Below are 17997 nucleotides of genomic sequence, written 5' to 3'. Positions count from 1 at the left end.
GCAGAGGGGGGCACCCACCACGGAGAGGGCTCTGAACCTGCCGCTTAGCTGGGTCACCCCTGGGCCCTGCCAGGCACCTCGTGGGCACATGGAGCTTTTGGGATTTTCTGGAGACGATACACACGTGTTGGGGTGCAGAGCAGGGCTTTGAAGAACACCAGGCCTGGGCCTGGCCCTCCGGGATGGGGGCCACGTAACCTCCCTGAGCCCGCTTCCTCAACTGTGTGTCCAGGGGTGGCGGGGGTCAGCAGGCATGGCCCGGCACCCCGCCCCGTCCCGCAGGTGTGGTGGGCACCCACCGTGTCCCCTCACGCCCAGTGGCATCCCGCTGGCGCTCCCACCGACCTGTCCAGGCTCTCCAGGGAGAAGCGCTGCGTGGAAAAGCGCAGGTAGCTCTCCTTGTAGAACCAGATGGTCAGCGGGTTCCAGTCGGTGACCAGGAACCACTGCCTGATGTCGAACTTGGTGCCGTAGATGAGCAGCGGGGTCTCAATGTACTTCTGCACCACCCACTTGTTGTCCTTGGCAGAGAGGTGGTCCGCCGCCGCCAGCTCCAGGATCTCCTCCACGCGGTTCATGCACACGATGTCTGCAAGAGGTCGGCGCTCAGCCCCGGGCGCAGCGCGGCATCCAGCATCGGCCCCGGGACCCCGCGCGGCCTTGATCCGGTACCGGCAGGCCGCGCAGTCGGGTGGCCCCACAGGGAAGGCTCGGCCCTCCGGGGGGAGGCCACGACCGGTGCTGACCTCCAGGCTCTCCCACTGGGGAGCCGGCCGCCAGGACTCCGGAGCGGACACAGAATGGAGACGGGCAGGGCTGGGGACCGAGGCATGCTTCAAAGGCGGCCAGCAAGGGGTGGCTGAGCCCTCGCTCAGGGGGCTGAACAAGGCGGGAACAAGGGCAGGGAAGCTCTGTGGGCCTCAGGGAGCCAGCAGACTGGGAGGGGGCAGGTGTCCCGGGGCCCGGAGTCTGGCGCCCGGACAAACAACACGACTACACATCAGTGCACCCATTCTGGTCTTCCTCCGCCACACGGTTCCTTGTCCCCAACTCTCTGGTGACCAGTGACATCTGAGCACAGGGGACAGGCCTCTCTCTCATCTGTTGGGTCCCTACCAGACCCTCCGGCCCTCTCTTTCGCAGCCATGACAACCCTGAAGCCTGGAGGGAGTGGCTTCCCAGGATGGTGGGGGGTCTTTGGGTAGCCACACGCGGGGGGCGCTCCCCACAAAAACGTCAATCTCGGGGCGCCTGGGTGGCTCAGTGGGTTAAGCCGCTGCCTTCGGCTCGGGTCATGATCTCAAGGTCCTGGGATCGAGCCCCACATCGGGCTCTCTGCTCAGTGGAGAGCCTGCTTCCTCCTCTCTCTCTCTGCCTGCCTCTCTGCCTGCTTGTGATCTCTGTCTGTCAAATAATAAATAAAATCTTTAAAAAAAAATAAAAAGTCCATCTCGTCTTTTCAGCTGTGAGCTGAGACCTGCTGCCCAGAAACGACAGACTTGGCAGAGCAGCAAACCTTGGCAGTCACCTGGGCTCAGAGCACGGAGGCGCCCGGCCAGCGCCCAGCCACAGCCGGCGTCACAGCCACAGCCACAGCCGGCGTCACAGCCAAGGCCACAGCCGGCGTCACAGCCACAGCCACAGCCGGCGTCACAGCCAAGGCCACAGCCGGCGTCACAGCCACAGCCACAGCCGGCGTCACAGCCAAGGCCACAGCCAGCGTCACAGCCACAGCCAGCGCCAGCCAGGAAGCCCCGCGTTTGGGCGTGAGCAGCTGAGGTGTCTGTGCAGCATCCCTGAGGACGCCGGTGTCTGCCGCAGGAGCAAGGTCTGGCCAGACGGACAGGAGGACGGAGCCGCCGGCAGACCGATGCCTCCGTCAAGAGAAGCAGGCTCCGGCTAGAGCCGATGGAGGGGCAGGGGCCGGACCCTGGAGGGCGGGCCGCAGAGCATGGCGGGCAGGGGGCCAGCACGGACGGTATTGCAACAGCACCAGAAAGTAATAAACTTTTTAAAATCACATAAAAATGAACCACTTAGGAATTAAAACAACAAAAATCTCTTCAAATAATTCAAAGAGAAAATAAAATATCCCCCCAAATTGAAAATCTATTAGATACTCAGGAAAGTGGGAACATCACCCGACACAAACGAGCCGGCGTGGCCGGGAGCGCCATCTCCCGCGGGCACGGCCCAGACCGAGGGCTGTTACTGTTGCACAAGAAAGACTGGAAATTAATAGGCATTAAAGTCAGAGCCGACGGGAAAAACACCCTCACAGGAAACTGGAAAAATGCAGCCTTAGGTTGGTTCTATGGAAACCCAAAATAAGATTCTCTAACTTGAAAGCCCTGTTTTAGAAAGAACACACCGTATTCGCCGTTGGGAGTAAAGAGGACACACGGGACAAGGAGCGGCCCCTGAGCCCATCAGACAAAGACCACGACAGCAGGTGCGTCCCTCGGGGAGGGGCCTCCGGGAATGCCGGTGCCCACGGGTGAGTGAGGAGCGGGAATCCCACTGTTGCCCGAGTCGGAGTCCTCCGTCCGTCTCAGCAGCGAGGGCCAGCGGGCTGCCAAGGCCGGGCGAGGCAATGTGAAAAGAACAGAGCGGCCCAGTTTAACTTGGGAACAACATCCCCGTTCGTTGGCCGCCTCGGCCCTGCACGGAGCCCTGGGCCACGCACCTGCGCCTGGGTACGCCCGCCGTGCTCTGGGGCCGCCGGTGGCCGCTTCGCACGTCGCGCCCGGCCCGACTCACCTCGGCCCCGGGACTTGGCCGCCGGCTTTATGATCCAGATGTTGCGAAGCCCGTCAATCTCCGTCTGCGGGTTCACGGACGTGATTTTGTTCAGCAGAGCCTGGCACTGCGAGAAGTGGTTTCTCGAGCTGGAGATGAAGGCGTCACCGCTGCAAAGCAAGATCCAGAGAGCCCTGAGAGGTCGCGAGGCCGCGCGGGGCAAGCGCGTCCCCCCACCCTGGGCGGTGAGCAGTAAAGCTGCATCAGCCGGCTCTGTTAGGCTCAGCGCTCTTCGTGAGCTCGTTAAGAGATCTTTGCCCTCCTTGTGGTCAGAAGACACACGCCAGTGTTCTCCTTTTCTGTGGCTTTCCCATATCACATGATACATCTTGAATTAATCTTTGTGTATTTAGGAGACAGAATTCAAGACACACCTTTCTGGTTCACAAGGATGCTGACTGTTCAAGCGTCGTTTAGGACAAGGAGTAACCCTTCCTAGCGGGTGGTCGTAAGTGACCACAGTGGGAGGCTCCGTCTCTAGACGCTGTCCTGGGGTGCTGTCTGCTAGTGCCCAGCGGCCCAGGGCTGCCTTCTCTGGATGAGGTGCATTTATAGTAAGTCTTGAAATAGGGTGCCTCTCCTCTGATTTTGTTTTTCTTGATCAAGGTTTTCTAGCTTTTCTTAAATCATTTGTATTTCCAAATAAATTTCAGAATCTGTCAATTCCCCCCACGCAAGCCCTGGAGGAAAATCCCTGCCGAGATTCCCACTGGGGTTTCACTGAATCTATACGTTAGTCTGGAAGGAAAAAACCTCTGTATCACTGAGCTTTCTAATTTATGAACATGGTTTTATTACACACACGTGCTTCTTAGGTCATTAATTATAGATTGCACGAGAACTCCATTCTGTGATGGTTGTTAGTATACAGGAACACAGCGCAGTTTTGAATAGTGACCTGCTGTCTACTGACTTCACTAAACTCACGTAACTTCCTGTAAGATTTGTAAAATTTTCTACATGCACGATCAGGTCATCAGTAGATAGTTTTGCTTCTTTCTGGTTTTATGCCCTCTATTTCCTTTTCTCTGTGCTATTAAACTAAACAGGCCCTTCAGTCCGCACTGAGGAGCCGTCGTGAGAGTGGGCATTCTTGTCTCATTCTGATTTCAAGGACAACACTTTCAGTACATACTATTAAGAAACATGTTAGCTTTAGAATTTTTTAAAAGATTTTATTTATTTATTTGACAGAGAGATCACAAGTAGACAGAGAGGCAGGCAGAGAGAGAGAGAGGAGGAAGCAGGCTCCCCGCTGAGCAGAGAGCCCGATGCGGGGCTCGATCCCAGGACCCTGGGATCATGACCCGAGCTGAAGGCAGAGGCTTTAACCCACTGAGCCACCCAGGCGCCCCAGCTTTAGAATTTTTGTATAGAAAATTTTCCAGTTAAGGAAGTTTCTTTTTCTAACTCACTTAAAAAAAAAAAAGTTAACATACACAGTATTGAATTTCATCAATGTTTTACATCTATTGAGATGATCTTGTAGTTTTTTTCTTTACCCCTTAAATGTGACAGAATCTACCAACTGACAACTTTTCAATTTTTTTTTATTGTGGCAAAACACATATAACATAAAATTTACCATCTTACCCGTTTCAAGTGTGGGTCAGTACTATCAGGAACACTTATGTTGTGCAACTATCACCCCCTCTGTGCCCAGGACTTTTTCATCATCCCAAACTGAAACTCTGTCCCCATTAAACACTCACTCCCCCACCCCTAGACCCTGGTACCACCATCTACATTCATCTCTGCGATCTCCAAACACCTCATGGTCGTGGAACCAAACAGCTGTGCACTCTCCGCGCGGAACCAAACAGCTGTGCACTCTCCGCGCACACACACTGTCCTCAAGCTTCATCATCCATGTTGGAGCACCAGAGCTTTGTAAGTGACTTTGTAAGGACGGCTGAGGTCCCGCTGATTACCTTCTGAATGTTAAACCGACTTTGAGTTCCTGGAGCTTACATCGGACATGAAGAAAGAAAACTGTCTGTATTCTTAGATGACATGTCCCATGTGTAGAACATCCTAAGGAACACACACACACACACACACACACACACACACAGTACAAAGTAGTGGAACTATTAAATGGGTTCAGCAAAGTCACAGGTACAAGATCAATATAAAAATATCAGTTTAGGGTTGCCTGGGTGGCACAGTTGGGTGAACATCCGACTCTTGGTTTCAGAGCTGTGATATCAAGCCCCGATCTGGCCCTGCGTTCAGTGTGGTGTCTGCTTGGCTTTCTCACTCCTTCTGCCCCTCCTAGCTGCTCACTCGCTCTCACTCCAAAATAAAGAAAATCTTTTAAAAATCAATTATATCTTTATATTCTGCCAACAAAAAAATCCTTAAACAAAATTAAGAAAATAATTTAATTCACAATATTATCAAAAAGAACAAAACATGTAAGAATACATTTAACAGGGGCACCTGGGGGGCTCAGTGGGTTAAGCCTCTGCCTTTGGCTCAGGTCATGATCCCAGGGTCCTGGGATAGAGCCCCGCATCGGGCTCTCTGCTCAACATGAAGTCTGCTTCCCCCTCTCTCTCTCTGCCTGCCTCTCTACCTACTTGTGATCTCTCTCTCTGTGTCAAATAAATAAATGAAATCTTTTTAAAAATGCATTTAACAAAAGAAATGCAAGAACGAAAGCTGAAAAAACATTGAACTGAAAACTGAAAGCTACAAAACATTGTTGACATACATGTTAAAAGATCTAATCAAGTGGAGAAATAAATCTACAGACATTAACACATTAAAAAAAATTTTTTTTTAGTAGGCTCTCCAGTAAGAGCCCCGAGCTGGGCTTGAACTCTTGACCCTGAGGATCAAAACCTGAGCTGAGATCAAGACTCCAATGCTCAACAGACTGAGCCACCCAGGCGCCCTCACGAAATCAACACATTCTTAAATAACCAATGGATCAAAGGAGAAATCACAAGGGAAATACTTAGAGACAAATGAAAGTGAAGACACAACACACTAAAACATATGGGGGGGGCGCCTGGGTGGCTTAGTGGGTTAAAGCCTCTGCCTTCTGGTCAGGTCAGGTCCTGGGATCGAGCCCCGCATCGGGCTCTCTGCTCGGCGGGGAGCCTACTTCTTCCTCTCTCTCTGCCTGCTTCTCTGCCTGCTTGTGATCTCTGTCAAATTAAATAAATACAATCTTTAAAAAAAAAATATGGGATTGCTAGTTGTGCTAAAGGGGAAACTTATAGGTATAAAGGCTTATGTTAGAAAACAAGAAAAATCTCAAATCAACCTAACTTTGCCACTTAAGAAACTAGAAAAAGAATAAACTAGACCCGGGGCACCTGGGGGGCTCAGTCATTAAGCATCTGCCTTCGGCTCAGGTCATGTTCCCAGGGTCCTGGGATCAAGTCCCACATGAGGCTCCCTGCCTGTCAGGAAGACTGCTACTCCCTCTCCCACTCCCCCTGCTTGTGTTCCCTCTCTTGCTGTTTCTCTCTGTCAAATAAATAAATAAAACCTAAAAAAAGAAAAGAATAAACTAGACCCAAAGTCAGTAGAATGAAGTAATCAATAAAGATTAAAGCAGAATTAATCAAAATAGAGAAAATTAATTAAAATAAAAGTCGGTTCTTTGAAAAGATCAACAAAATTGACAAATCTTTAGCTCAATGGACTAAGAAGAGAGAGAATATTCAAGTTACCAAAATAAAAAATGACATTGGGGGCATTATTACTGATTCTACAAAGTAAAAAAAGATTATAAGACAGTACTATGAACAGATGTACACCAATGAATTGGATAGCCTAGATGAAACGGACAAATTTCCAAGAAACACTAAACCTACCAAGACTAAATTGTGAAGAAACAGAAAAGGGATTGAATCAAGAATCAAAAATCTCCCAAAAAGAAAAGCCCAAGACCTGACAGCTTCATGGGGAATTCTATCAAACAATTTGAGAAGAACCATACCTGTCCTCCTCAAACTAAGGGAAGAGGAGGAAATGCTTCCTAACTCATTCTATGAGGCCCGTATCACCCTGATACCAAACCCAGACAAAGACACTGCAAGAAAAGAAAACTACACACCAACGTTCCTTGTGAACATTGATGCAAACATCCTCACAAATGCTAGCAAACCAGACTCAGCAGCACGTCAAGGGATGGCGCTCCCTAACCAGTGGGATTTATTCCAGGAATTCAAGGATGGTTCGACATCTAAAAACCAATTACCGTAATATCTCACATTCCAGATGAAGGGAAAAAAACCCACATGACCATCTCAATTGATGCAGAAAAGGCACTTGACAAAATCTGACACCCTTTCTTGATAAAAACACCTAAGAAACTAGGAATGAAAGGAAACTACCCCAACATAATAAAGGCCATATATGAAAACCTACAGCAATTACCATACTCAATGGCAAAAGACCAGAAGTTTTCCTTTAAGATTAAGAATCAGACAAGGTGCACCAAGCTGGCTCGGTCACTAAAGCATCAGATTCTTGATCTCAGTGCAGGTCTTGATCTCCAGTCCTGTGCTGGGCTACACATAGGATGTGGAGGCGACTTAAGAAAAGAAGAACAAAGAATAAGGCAAGAGCGGTATTCTCAACATCCAACAGTGTAAGAGAAGTGCTCGCAGGAGCAATCAGAGAAGGAAAAGAAATAGATGGCAGACTGGAAAGGAGAAGTGAAATCTGTTTGCATATTATATGAATGTATCTGCAGAAAACCCTAAAGATTCCACCAAAAAAACACGTTACCTCTAGTAAGCAGAGTATGAAGTAGCAAGATACAAAGTCAACAAACAAAAATAAACTGCATTTCTGTACACTAGCAAGAAGCAATCTGAGAAGGAAATTATGAAAGCAATTCCACTCACGATCACACCAGAAATAGTAAAATACTTAGGAATTAACCAAGGAGGGGAAAGGTACAACAAAAACTACAGAAATTGCTGAAAGAAATTACAGAAGACACAAATAAATGGGAACACATCCATGTTTATGGATTAAAAGATTTAATATTGCTTAAGATGGTAATAGTATGCAAAATTACCTACAAATTCAATACAATCTCTATTCAAAATCCCAATGATGTTTTTCACAGACATAGAAACACCCACACTCAAATCCAAACAGACTCTCAGGGAGCCCCAAAGAGCCGAAACAATCTTGAAAAAGATCAAAGTGGGAGGACACACAGTTCTTGATTTCAAGACTTACTACAAAGCTACAACAATCAAATCAGAGTGTTACCAGCATGAAGACAGAAGCAAGACCAATGAAACGGAATAGAGATCCCAGAAACAAAGCCTCCTACATACTATACAGTCAAATGACTTTTGACAAGGTTGCCAGTACTATTCAACAGGGAAGGGACAGTTCCTTGATACTGGGTATGGTACTGGGAAAACTAGATATCCACAACCAAAAGAATGAATTTGGACCCTTACCTAAAGCCAGGTGCAAACAGTAACTCAAAATGGATCAAAGACCCAAATAGAAAGGCCAAAGACTACGAAAATCTTGAAAAAAACATAGGCAAAATCTTCAAGATGCTGAATTTCTCGATGTTATCTTGGATATGACACCAAAGCACAGACAACAAGAGGAAAAACCACACAGACTGACTTCGTGAGAAGGTTTAATGTGTGTGTCCAATGATGCAAACCAGCAGAGTAAAAAGGAGATGCCCACAGTGAGAGGGACTGGAAGCTGTGGATCTGACAGGCGGCTGACATCCAGAACACACAGGGAGCCCCTAAAGCCCAGCAACAAGGTGACTCGATTCAAAAATGGGCCAAAGGGGCGCCTGGGGGGCTCAGTGGGTTAAGCTGCCTTTGGCTCAGGTCATGATCCCAGGGTCCTGGGATCGAGCCCTGCATCGGGCTCTCTGCTCATCAGGGAGCCTGATTCCTCCTCTCTCTCTGCCTGCCTCTCTGCCTGCTTGTGATCTCTGTCTGTCAGATAAATAAATAAAATCTTAAAAAAAAAAAAAGACAAGAAAACGAAAATGGGCCAAAGACTTGAACAGACACTTCTTCGAAGGAGAAACCAGATTGCCGATAAGCACATGAAAAGGCAATCAACACCGCTGAGCACCAGGAGAATGAAAACCTGTAGTGAGATACAGCCTCACGTCCATTAAAATGTTATTTTCGAAAAGCACAGGAAATAATCAATGTTGGTGAAGATGCAGAGAAATGAGAACCCTGGCACCCAGCTGGGGGGCACGTAAAGTGCTGCAGCTGTTGTGGAAAACAGTATGGTAGTTCCTCGAAATACTGAGAATAGCATTGCCGTATTACCCAGAAATCCCATTTCTGGGTACAGACCCAGAAGAACTGAAAGCAGAATCTCAAAGAGGTATCAGTACCGCCGTGCTCAAGGCAGCATTAGTCACAAGAGCTAAAATGTGCGAGCAACCCAGATGCCCGTCAGCAAAAGAACAATAAGCAAAATGTACTATATACGTACAACAAAGTAGTATTTATCCTTTAAAAGGAAGGGAACTCGGATACCTGCTACAACATGGACAAAACTTGAGGACATTGGGGCACCTGGGTGGCTCAGTGGTTTAAGCCTCTGCCTTTGGCTCAGGTCATGATCCCAAGGTCCTGGGATCAAGCCCTGCATCGGGCTCTCTGCTCAGCGGGGAGCCTGCTTCCTCCTCTCTCTGCTGCCTGCCTCTCTGCCTACTTGTGATCTCTGTCTGTCAAATAAATGAGTAAAATCTTTAAAAAAAAAACAAAACCTTGAGGACATTATTTGTGAAATAAGCCAGTCACGAAAAGGCAAATTATGATTCCACTTCTACGAGGCACCTGGGGGAGTCCAACTCACGGAGGCAGAGAGTGGACGCTGGCGGCCAAGAGCTGGAGAGAATACGGGGAGTCGGTGTTTAGTGGGGACAGACTTCCAGCTTTGCAGGATGAGAAGAGCCATGAAAAAGGACGGTGGTGCCAGTCGCACATGACTGAAATACTTAAGTGAATTATTTTAAAATGGTTCAGACGGCAACTTTTGTTGCGTTTATTTTACGACAATAAAAACGAAAACAGGGGTGTCTGGATGGCTCCATTGGCAAGCGTCTGATCTCAATTTTGGCTCAGGCTGTGATCTCCGAGTCGTGGAACGGAGCCCCGCGTTGGGCTCTGGGCTCAGCGTCAAGTCTGCTTGCCACGCTTCCTCTCTCGCCCTCTGCCCCTCCCCCTATTTGCACGTTCTCCAAAGAAATACATAAATGAAATCTTTTAGAAAATGGAAGAGAGAGAGAGAGGTGAAGCAGACGACCAGAGCTGACAAACGAGAGGAGACCCTGTCGTGTGGGACGCGGTCTGGGAACAAGGGAGGGTCTGGCTGAAGACCAGCAGCCGTGAGCCCCGGCCACGTCCCGGAGCTGCCAAGGGAAGCTGGAAACAGAAGCCAAGCGCAGGTGCAGGATCAAGTGCCGAGGCTAGTAACGGTGAGGACGCGTCCGTATTTAGGTCGTAAGCAGGGGCAGTGGCTGGCTGGTACGCCTGCCCGGACAAGTGGGAAAAAACAGACAAACCACATTTTTCCAAATGAAGCGGACCAGGTCAGCTACATCACGGCCTCTCTTGGGTGAGCCGAGTCTTTTAGCCATTTTATCCTCCAAGAGTGTTTGCCAAGTCAGGGTGGCAGCGGCAGCCCGGCCCAAGTGGAAGGGCTTTCTGGAGGACCGAGAAGCCACAGGACCCCATCAGCCCACATGAAAGACCCAAGTCTCGTGATGCTCAAAACACAAACCACACGGCCTGCTCCCCCCAGGGCATGAGGATGCTTTGTCTGGGCTGCAAAGACGGTGAGCCCTCCCATGCCTGTGGCATTTGGGAAGAAGCTTCTCCAGGGGACGGAGTCGGCCGCGAAATCCTCCAGTCCCCCCAGACACTCGGCACCAGAACACGGTGAAGCTGCCCAAGCTGCCGCTGGCCCTGCCCCCTGCTTGCTGGCCGGGGACATCGACTCGACGATACGCCTACAACGGAGGAAACGGTGAGCGCCCTGTCTCGGGGAGCAGCACGACTTCTGTCCGTGCTTCCTTCTTAGGCAAGGGGCAGCACACGAAAATTACAGAGACTGAGAAGAGGCCGAAAATCCCGACCCAGCACAGGGCCGGGACAAACGCCACAAGACGGCGTCCCAGGGCCGGAGTCAGAACTGGGCGGCTTTGCACCCAGCCCGGAGACAGCAGGAGACAAGGCCGCGTTGATAGAAAATAGACAAACTCAACCTCAGAGAGGGAAAAAGGACGAGGGAACCAGGACACAGCAAAGCGACGGGCGAGACGCGGTCACGCGGCTGGCTGTGCACAGAGCCGGCGTCCCAGACGGGAGGCAGAAGCGATATTTGAAGGAAATGGCTGAGAACATTTCAGAATTGATGAATGATTCCGACCCCCCAGATTAGCAGTCCCCCACATCTCTAGGTAGAGACACAACAAAGAAAACCACATCTGGGCACAATGAAGTCAGACTTCGGAAAAAGGGGGCCAGGGGTGCTGGGTCTGCAGCCTGCGAAGGGCCCGGCCCTCGGGAGAAGGGGGAAGGCCGGGCTCAGTCTTCGGGTTCCCAGGCAGCAAGAGGCACTGACGGTCCTGGAGAGCCTGAAGGGCCGGGCCGGGCCTTCTGTGGGTCCTGATTGCCCAGGGCCCACCCGCGGGGCTCAAAGGAGGTAAAAGGCATGAACAGGGCGGAAAGTGCTCAAGGCGCTGCTGCCCAAAGGTTCCCCCAAGGGGGTCTTCCTTTTATGAGCCAACAGGGACCTGCTGGGACAGGCGGCAGTGGGTCTGGTACCCCAACACCCAGACGGGTGCTTCAGATGTCCCAGAGGTGGGACTTCCCTGCACAGCTCCTGATGCCCCCCCCAGGTCCCCGGTTCGCCAGCTCGTGCCGCCGAGCACCAGGCAGCGGGCGCGGCCGGAGGGCTCCGCACAGGCGCGTCTTACTGAATGAGGGAGTAGTACTGCTCCGTCAGGTCCTTCCACTCGTCCTCCGTGAGGCCCTTGCCGGCGTCCTCGGGGACATCGATGTCCCGGTGCTCCAGCTGCCCCAGGTAGGCCTGGCACACCTTGCACGCAGTGTCCACGAGCTGTCCCGAGAGGCCTGTGAGCCGGGAGTCCGCACTCTGGGAAGCTGAAACCCAAGCACGGGGTCTGGAGTGGGAACTCCTGCATCCTCTGGGCACCCCGCCCGAGCTAGGCGTGCCTCCCCCGCCGCACGCGCCCTCCAACCGGACTCGGGCCACGGCTGGCCATGCAGCACAACCTCCGAACTTGCGACAAAACCTCTACTTTTCTGAGCCCATACTGCGTATTCAGTAAGAACTTGGGGGCCGTCCTGCCTGACTCCCGCACGCTGGGGCGCTCCTGGTGGCTGCACCCAAACTCTTACACGGCGTCTCGTGCTCCCGGGACCCTGGAGCTGAGCTGGACCCGAGGGTCTCAGGAATCCTCCCGTCCGGGTGACAGCGAGCCTCCGGGAGCCCAGCTCCCACCCAAGGCAGCCGGCCCCCTGATCCCCAAAGAACGAGTTGACAACCGGCAACTGTCCGGTTGGTTCCTGGCTGGGAGCCCGGAGCAGTGAGGGGCTTGGCAGGTGCACAGAACCACCTCCACACACCGGCGTGGGGCTGGGGGCGGGCGGAGGGCCCTGAGACATGGCGGGCCCCAGGCCCCGCAGTTAGGGACCCGGACAAAGTGCTGCAGGTCGCATGGTTGCCACAGAGGTCACAGAGTGTGTCTTTACACTGTGTTCAGGAGAAATGCCCAGAACATGAAAACAGGCTCTTAAACGTGAAAATCTGCACTTCTGCTTTCTGGTCGGGCACAGAGGCGGCTGGGTGGGGCGATCCGTCCTCACAAGTACAAAGGAAGACCGAAGAGTCAGCGACTCTTCCTGGCTCCCCCGGAGAGCCGAGGTCACGTGGCCAAGCGTCGCCCAGTCGCAGGAAGGCAGCAGATCCAGACCATCGCCGCTCCGGGCAACAGAACCCCAAAGCCAAAAGCTCCCCGGACGCCAGCACCAGGCGAGGAAGCCTGAGCGGCCGCTGAGGACCGGCTAAAGGCTCGGTGTGCACGAGTCCCTGTCACAAACCCCGGGAGCTCAGCGGGGGCGGGGGCGTACATTGTCGGTCTTCCCTCCAGGACCTGGACCTGGTTCTCACCGTGAATGTGGGAGCAGGGCCCCCCGCCCTGGCAAGAAGGGAAGGTAAGCATGCTGGACGCTGGGGCCACTCTGTTCTCAGCAAGGCCGGCGCAGCCCCCCCAGAGCCTGGCCCGCCCCAGCCCGCCCGCCAGCCTGTCCCACCGATGGGCGGGGATCGGGGAAGCGCTGGTGGGCTTCGCAGTCAGGGGGGCCAGGTCACCACAGACGGAGCCCTGATCGCGGGACTACAGGACACCATGGAGGGGCAGGAGGAACAGGGGGACACGAGTGGGCTGAGAAGACACGCCGTGTGATGACAACACGTTTGCCCAAAGCCCCACGACGCCCCACACGAGAGGGACCCTCAGGGCCAGCCGACATGGGCTCGCAGGTCGGAACAAATGTGCCTCGGTGTGGGCTGTGCGGGGAGGAGGCCGCGGGGCGGGGCGGCTGCAGGACACCGCTGTGCCTCCTGCTCCACCTCAGTGGGAACCACGGACACTCTCAGAAAGGGACAGCACGATACTTATTTGGGCTTCATGGGCCTGATGGCAGGGCGCCCCGCACCACGTGGGAAAGCCCGTCCCTGTCACCCTCTTCTGCGGAGCGGGGGGATGAGTCCGCCCCGGACCCACAGCCCCATGGTCCCTCCTGGCACAGTCCTCCCGGCACGGTGCAGCCGCGCCCCCCACACACCTTTCCGGTTGCTGGGGCCGGGGTCGCAGGCCTCCCCACTGCCGCCGGGCTTGCCTCCGCTGTGGCTCTGGTGGCTGACCACCCACTTGAGGATGCTGGAGGCCACCGTGCGCCGGAAGTCGTCTGAAAGGACACCAAGGCCTCGCCCCCTCTGCCGGCGCCGGGGACCAGGGACCTCGGCCAGCGCCAGCCGTCCTCAGCCTCGCTGCCCCGCGGCCCACGGCAGCCTCCCTCCCGCCCCCACCACCCTGGAGGGGCGGTTCGCTCTGCCCTCGGCACCCACCTCCAGCATAGTCCTTCTCCCTCCGCCCCTGCGCAGATGGGAGTCCAGTCCACCGCCAACCGCAGGCCCCTCCCTGCCTCTCCCCTGCTCTTCCTCCTCCACTCAGGGACACGCCCCATGGCGGCCACAGCACGTGTCCTTTCCCTGTCCTTGCGTCTTCAGCCCCGCACCAGAGGACAGAAGCCTCCTGCAGACACACTAGGGCCCTCCCCATCCCAGCAGCCTCTCCAGGCCTTCCTGGACAGGCTGGCCTCCAGGGCTGCCGATGTGGACGGCCAGAAGGGCCCTGCCACACATACCTGGCCAGAAGGCCGCTCTGGGTCCCACAGACACAGGCGTGGGGCCAGCCCGGCTCTGAGGCCGGTCTTACCCAATTCCACTCCAACCCATGCCCTCTGGGAGGCCGACCAGAAATTCCAGTACCCTCTCGCCAACACCAAAGCCAAGCCCGCTCATCTCGGGGGGGCCCCACTGGCCCGGCCCCCAGCTGCTGCCACCGTGGAAAGATCCAGAACACCCACTGCTCCTCCAGGCCCGAGGCTTCTCACTTAGGCTCCTTCCACCAGAACAGCCCCTGGCCCGAGCTGACTCCTGGCCGCTGTGCCCTGTGCACACTCGGGCGCGAGGCCTGCTCCAGCCTGTCCCTCAGACCTCCCTCCCTCCGGTGTTGACCCTGCGCCCCTCTCTGAGCGCCCCCTGCTCAATGCCCTCCCCTCCCCTGCACTTCTCACCTCCAGCCCCCACAGACCCTTCCTTGTCCTGCCCGCGTCTGCCCCTGGGAGCCCCGGGTGGGGTCAGGACCCAAGGCATGGGTGCTGGTAGAGGCTGCATCTCCCCAGACCAGGTGCTCGGGAAATGCAGTCGCCCCCGAACGAACTCTGCCCACCTGCTCCGACCTTCACCTTCTGTCTCTCCCAGCAGGTCAAACCAGGAACCCTCCCTCTGTCCTCAGGCCAGAGCCCGTTGCCCAGAGCCGCTCAGACCTGGGTCCCAGGACCACCCCCACGCCGGCCTCCCCCAGGAAGCCAGTCAGAACCAAGTTGCTGGCTCGGGGCTCCATCAGCCTCCCACGCCTCCTGCTTCACAGACGCTGCCCGTGGACGTTTCTGGACCAGTCCTCACCCCTTGAAACGGAGCTGAGCCCCTGGGCCTTGGGACAGGAGCAGGCCCTCTGCCATCGGCCCCCACAAGCCCCCGGCCCTGCAGCTGTGGCCCAGCCCCCTCCCTTCCTGATGCCCCTCAGCGGGAGGTGGACCCCATGGTGCCAGGTGGTCTCCACCCCCGCCACCCACTTACCCAGGAATTCCTGCTTCTCGCTCTCAGAGCAGAGGCCGTAGCAGCGGGGGAAGAAGGAGTCAGGGTCGGCTTGGACGTACCACGGCAGGCTCCTCATGTTCACACACAGCCCGATCTCCAGAGACAGCGGCGCATCAGACCCCCACAGGCCACCCCAGTCCCCTCAGACCAGCCTAAGTGCCCATAGGTCTGGCTGGCGGCACCCATGCCAGAGGGCTCTCGAGAGGGGCGCCTCCTGACGCAGACCCCTCCCCGGCCTCCCTGCCCCTCCAGCCCCCAGCCAGCTGGCCTCAACAGCAGGGTGACCCCACGTGCAGGCCGGGGCCATCTGAGGGCACAGGGGGGGTGGGTCCCTAACGGGCGCTGGGCCCGGGCACCAGGGAGGAGGGAGCAAGCTCCTGGGCACACTCCCCATGGGCCCCGTTTGGGGGAAACTGCCATGTGCCCGGGCGCCGCAGGCGTGGAGCTGCTGGGCACACCGGTGGGCAGGCCGCATGGGGTCTCTGCAGGGAGCGCGGCCTGGCTGCCCCCGAAGGAGGGCAGCTGCTGAGGCGGGGCGGGAGTGCGTGGGGCCAGACGCCCGCGGGGAGCCCGGGGGAGTGCGAGCCTCATCCCTGACCGACCCTCTTTGTCACCTTGCCCGTTGAGGGGATGGTCTCCTTGTTGCCCAGAAGCCGCTCTACCCCGCCTCTCCCGCGCGGGTACCGGCAGGCCTCTCCCCCCGGGCTGACCCCGCCCCTGGACCTCAGCCCTTGGAGTCTCGGGATGGGCTGCAGGACCAAAAGGCAGTGAGGACAGGAGGTGCCCATGCCCCCCTGCAGCCAAAAGGCCCTGTGCAGGGGAGGTGGCCTGGCTCTCCCTGGGACCCAGGGCCTCCGCGGGACACAGAGTTTATGCGGGCTCTGGAAGCAGCCAACCCCCCCACCCCGCCCCTCCTGAGGTTCGGCCTGTGCACCCAGAGGGATGACACAGGGCCAAGGGTGCCTGGGGCTCTGGCGGTGTGAGTGGAGCCGAGCTGGTGGCCTCTAGACACTGGCAGCGGGCAGCGGCCCCTGCCCGGGCGGAGGTCTTCCTGGGGAGGAGCCAGGACGTGGCCAGTCCACACGCGCCCCCCCAAACTCAGCCACGGAGCTGCAGGAGACGAGGTGCCGCCCTGCACCTGCCCCCCCGCCGCCCCTCCCCCCATCTCACCTTGGTGGTGAAGGAAGCCGTCTTCCCGTAGTGGTTCAGCATCTGGTCGCAGCTCAGGCTGTGATAGTCGACCACGTCCCTCTTGATAGTCCAGAGGAAGTACGGCATTTCGTTTTTTACCAACCTGGACTGGCAAGAAAAAGACCCTTACCAACACCCTCTATCCAAGCTTCGTATCTGGGTGTCGGGATGTAAGCCAGAGTGAGGGAAATCAGCCTTTTCCCTAGTTTTTCTTTGAATTTCAGCTAGTTCGCGTGCACAGCGAAATCGGCTTCCGAGGTCGGACTCAGGATCGTCACTTCCGTGTGACACCAGGCGTCACGAGGGCCTCCTTCAGGCCTGTCCCCATCGAGCTCAGTGTGTTCTCTTTCCTTAAGAGTGTCTTGTGGTTTGCCCACCTCTCTCTCCCCCCCTTGCCCTGCAATCCCCTGTTCTGTTCCTGGAGTCTCACACACGAGCGAGGTCGCGTGGCGATGGTCTTTCTTGGACCGGCCCGCTCTACCCAGCGTCACACCTTCCAGGCCCATGCTCGTCCCTCCCAGTGGCAAAGCTTCGTTTCCGACGGCCACGCTCTCTCCCGCCACGGATGTGAGCCACGCCCCTCACCCATCGGTCTGTCCACGCACATCTGGGCTCTCCCCCAGGGGCTACCACGGGTGCCGTGCGGCGAGCCTGGGCGCAGGTGCCCCTTCTCCTCACTGCGTTGGTGCCTTTGGGCAAATATGCACGAGTGCAGCTGCTGGGTCCGAGGGAACCTCTACTTTTAGCTTTCTGAGGCACCTCCGTACTGAGCAAACCAGGTATTAAATGACACTGAGGTATGCGTTCTGTGTCTCTCTGGTCTGGAAGGCTGGCCGCCGCGTTCCTTGGGGGCTATGGTGTGCCGCACTGGGGGTCACGCCCGCAGGCCGGGGCTCTGCGTTCGGGAAGCAAGCCCAGGCTCTGCACCGAGAGGGGCCCCTGTGCGTGCGGCTGAGCGAGGTCTGAGCTGCCCACTCCGTGGGTGCCCCTGTGGGGCTCAGGAACATGCCACATGTGGGCGTGGTGTGAGTGCACTGCCTCCTGTCCCAGAGACTGTGGGAGACAGCCCCCTCCTGGCCCCCCCTTCGGAGCAGGTGGCCAGGGCCAGCGGGGCACAGGGACCTCACTGTACGGCCGCAACTAGACCCAGGGCAGCCCGGGCAGCTCTGATTCTATGTGCACAAACCAAGCACCTGCGTGGTCAAAATTTCTTCCCAAAGAGGTACAAGGAAAGGAACACCTTTTCCAAAATTCTGACACCCTGAAGACCTTGCAGGGCCATTCTCTGCAGTCCAGCATCTGAGGACACACCCACTCTTCTGCAACACGGGCTGGTCTACCTCGACCCCGGGTTAGGGCAGGACTGGGCTCCCCCTGCCCCAGTGCCAACAGGAGTGCCCGGAGGGAGCGGGGATCTGGCCGCCAGCATCACTTCCCAAACTTTGTCCCAGAGCTGGACTCACAGCCCGCCTTCCCGCTCGCAGCGACGTCCGAGCTTCTGCTGTCACTTTCTGGCATGAGTCCCGTTTGTTCAAGGTGGCATCAGCCATCGACAAC

At 55.8% G+C, this 17997-nt stretch overlaps 1 protein-coding gene across 4 annotated transcripts in view; it reads right to left on the bottom strand.

Moving 5' to 3' along the window:
• Positions 1-17997, bottom strand: part of TTLL8 (tubulin tyrosine ligase like 8) — a 48980-nt gene that overhangs the window by 17416 nt on the left and 13567 nt on the right. For 3 of the 4 annotated variants that reach the window (XM_082739416.1, XM_082739419.1, XM_082739417.1), the window contains 6 exons: positions 16420-16548; positions 15229-15343; positions 13650-13772; positions 11756-11942; positions 2761-2909; positions 346-589 (listed from right to left, as the gene is read on the bottom strand). In XM_082739416.1, the coding sequence (XP_082595542.1) occupies positions 346-589; positions 2761-2909; positions 11756-11942; positions 13650-13772; positions 15229-15343; positions 16420-16548 (947 nt within the window). The remainder of the gene's footprint in view (positions 1-345; positions 590-2760; positions 2910-11755; positions 11943-13649; positions 13773-15228; positions 15344-16419; positions 16549-17997) is intronic. The other variant, XM_082739418.1, reaches the window with a different exon arrangement.

The sequence above is a fragment of the Mustela nivalis genome, assembly GCF_964662115.1.
Source record: "Mustela nivalis genome assembly, chromosome: 7".
NCBI classification, from domain to species: Eukaryota; Metazoa; Chordata; class Mammalia; order Carnivora; family Mustelidae; genus Mustela; species Mustela nivalis.
This window is presented reverse-complemented; position numbering and strand designations above follow the sequence as displayed.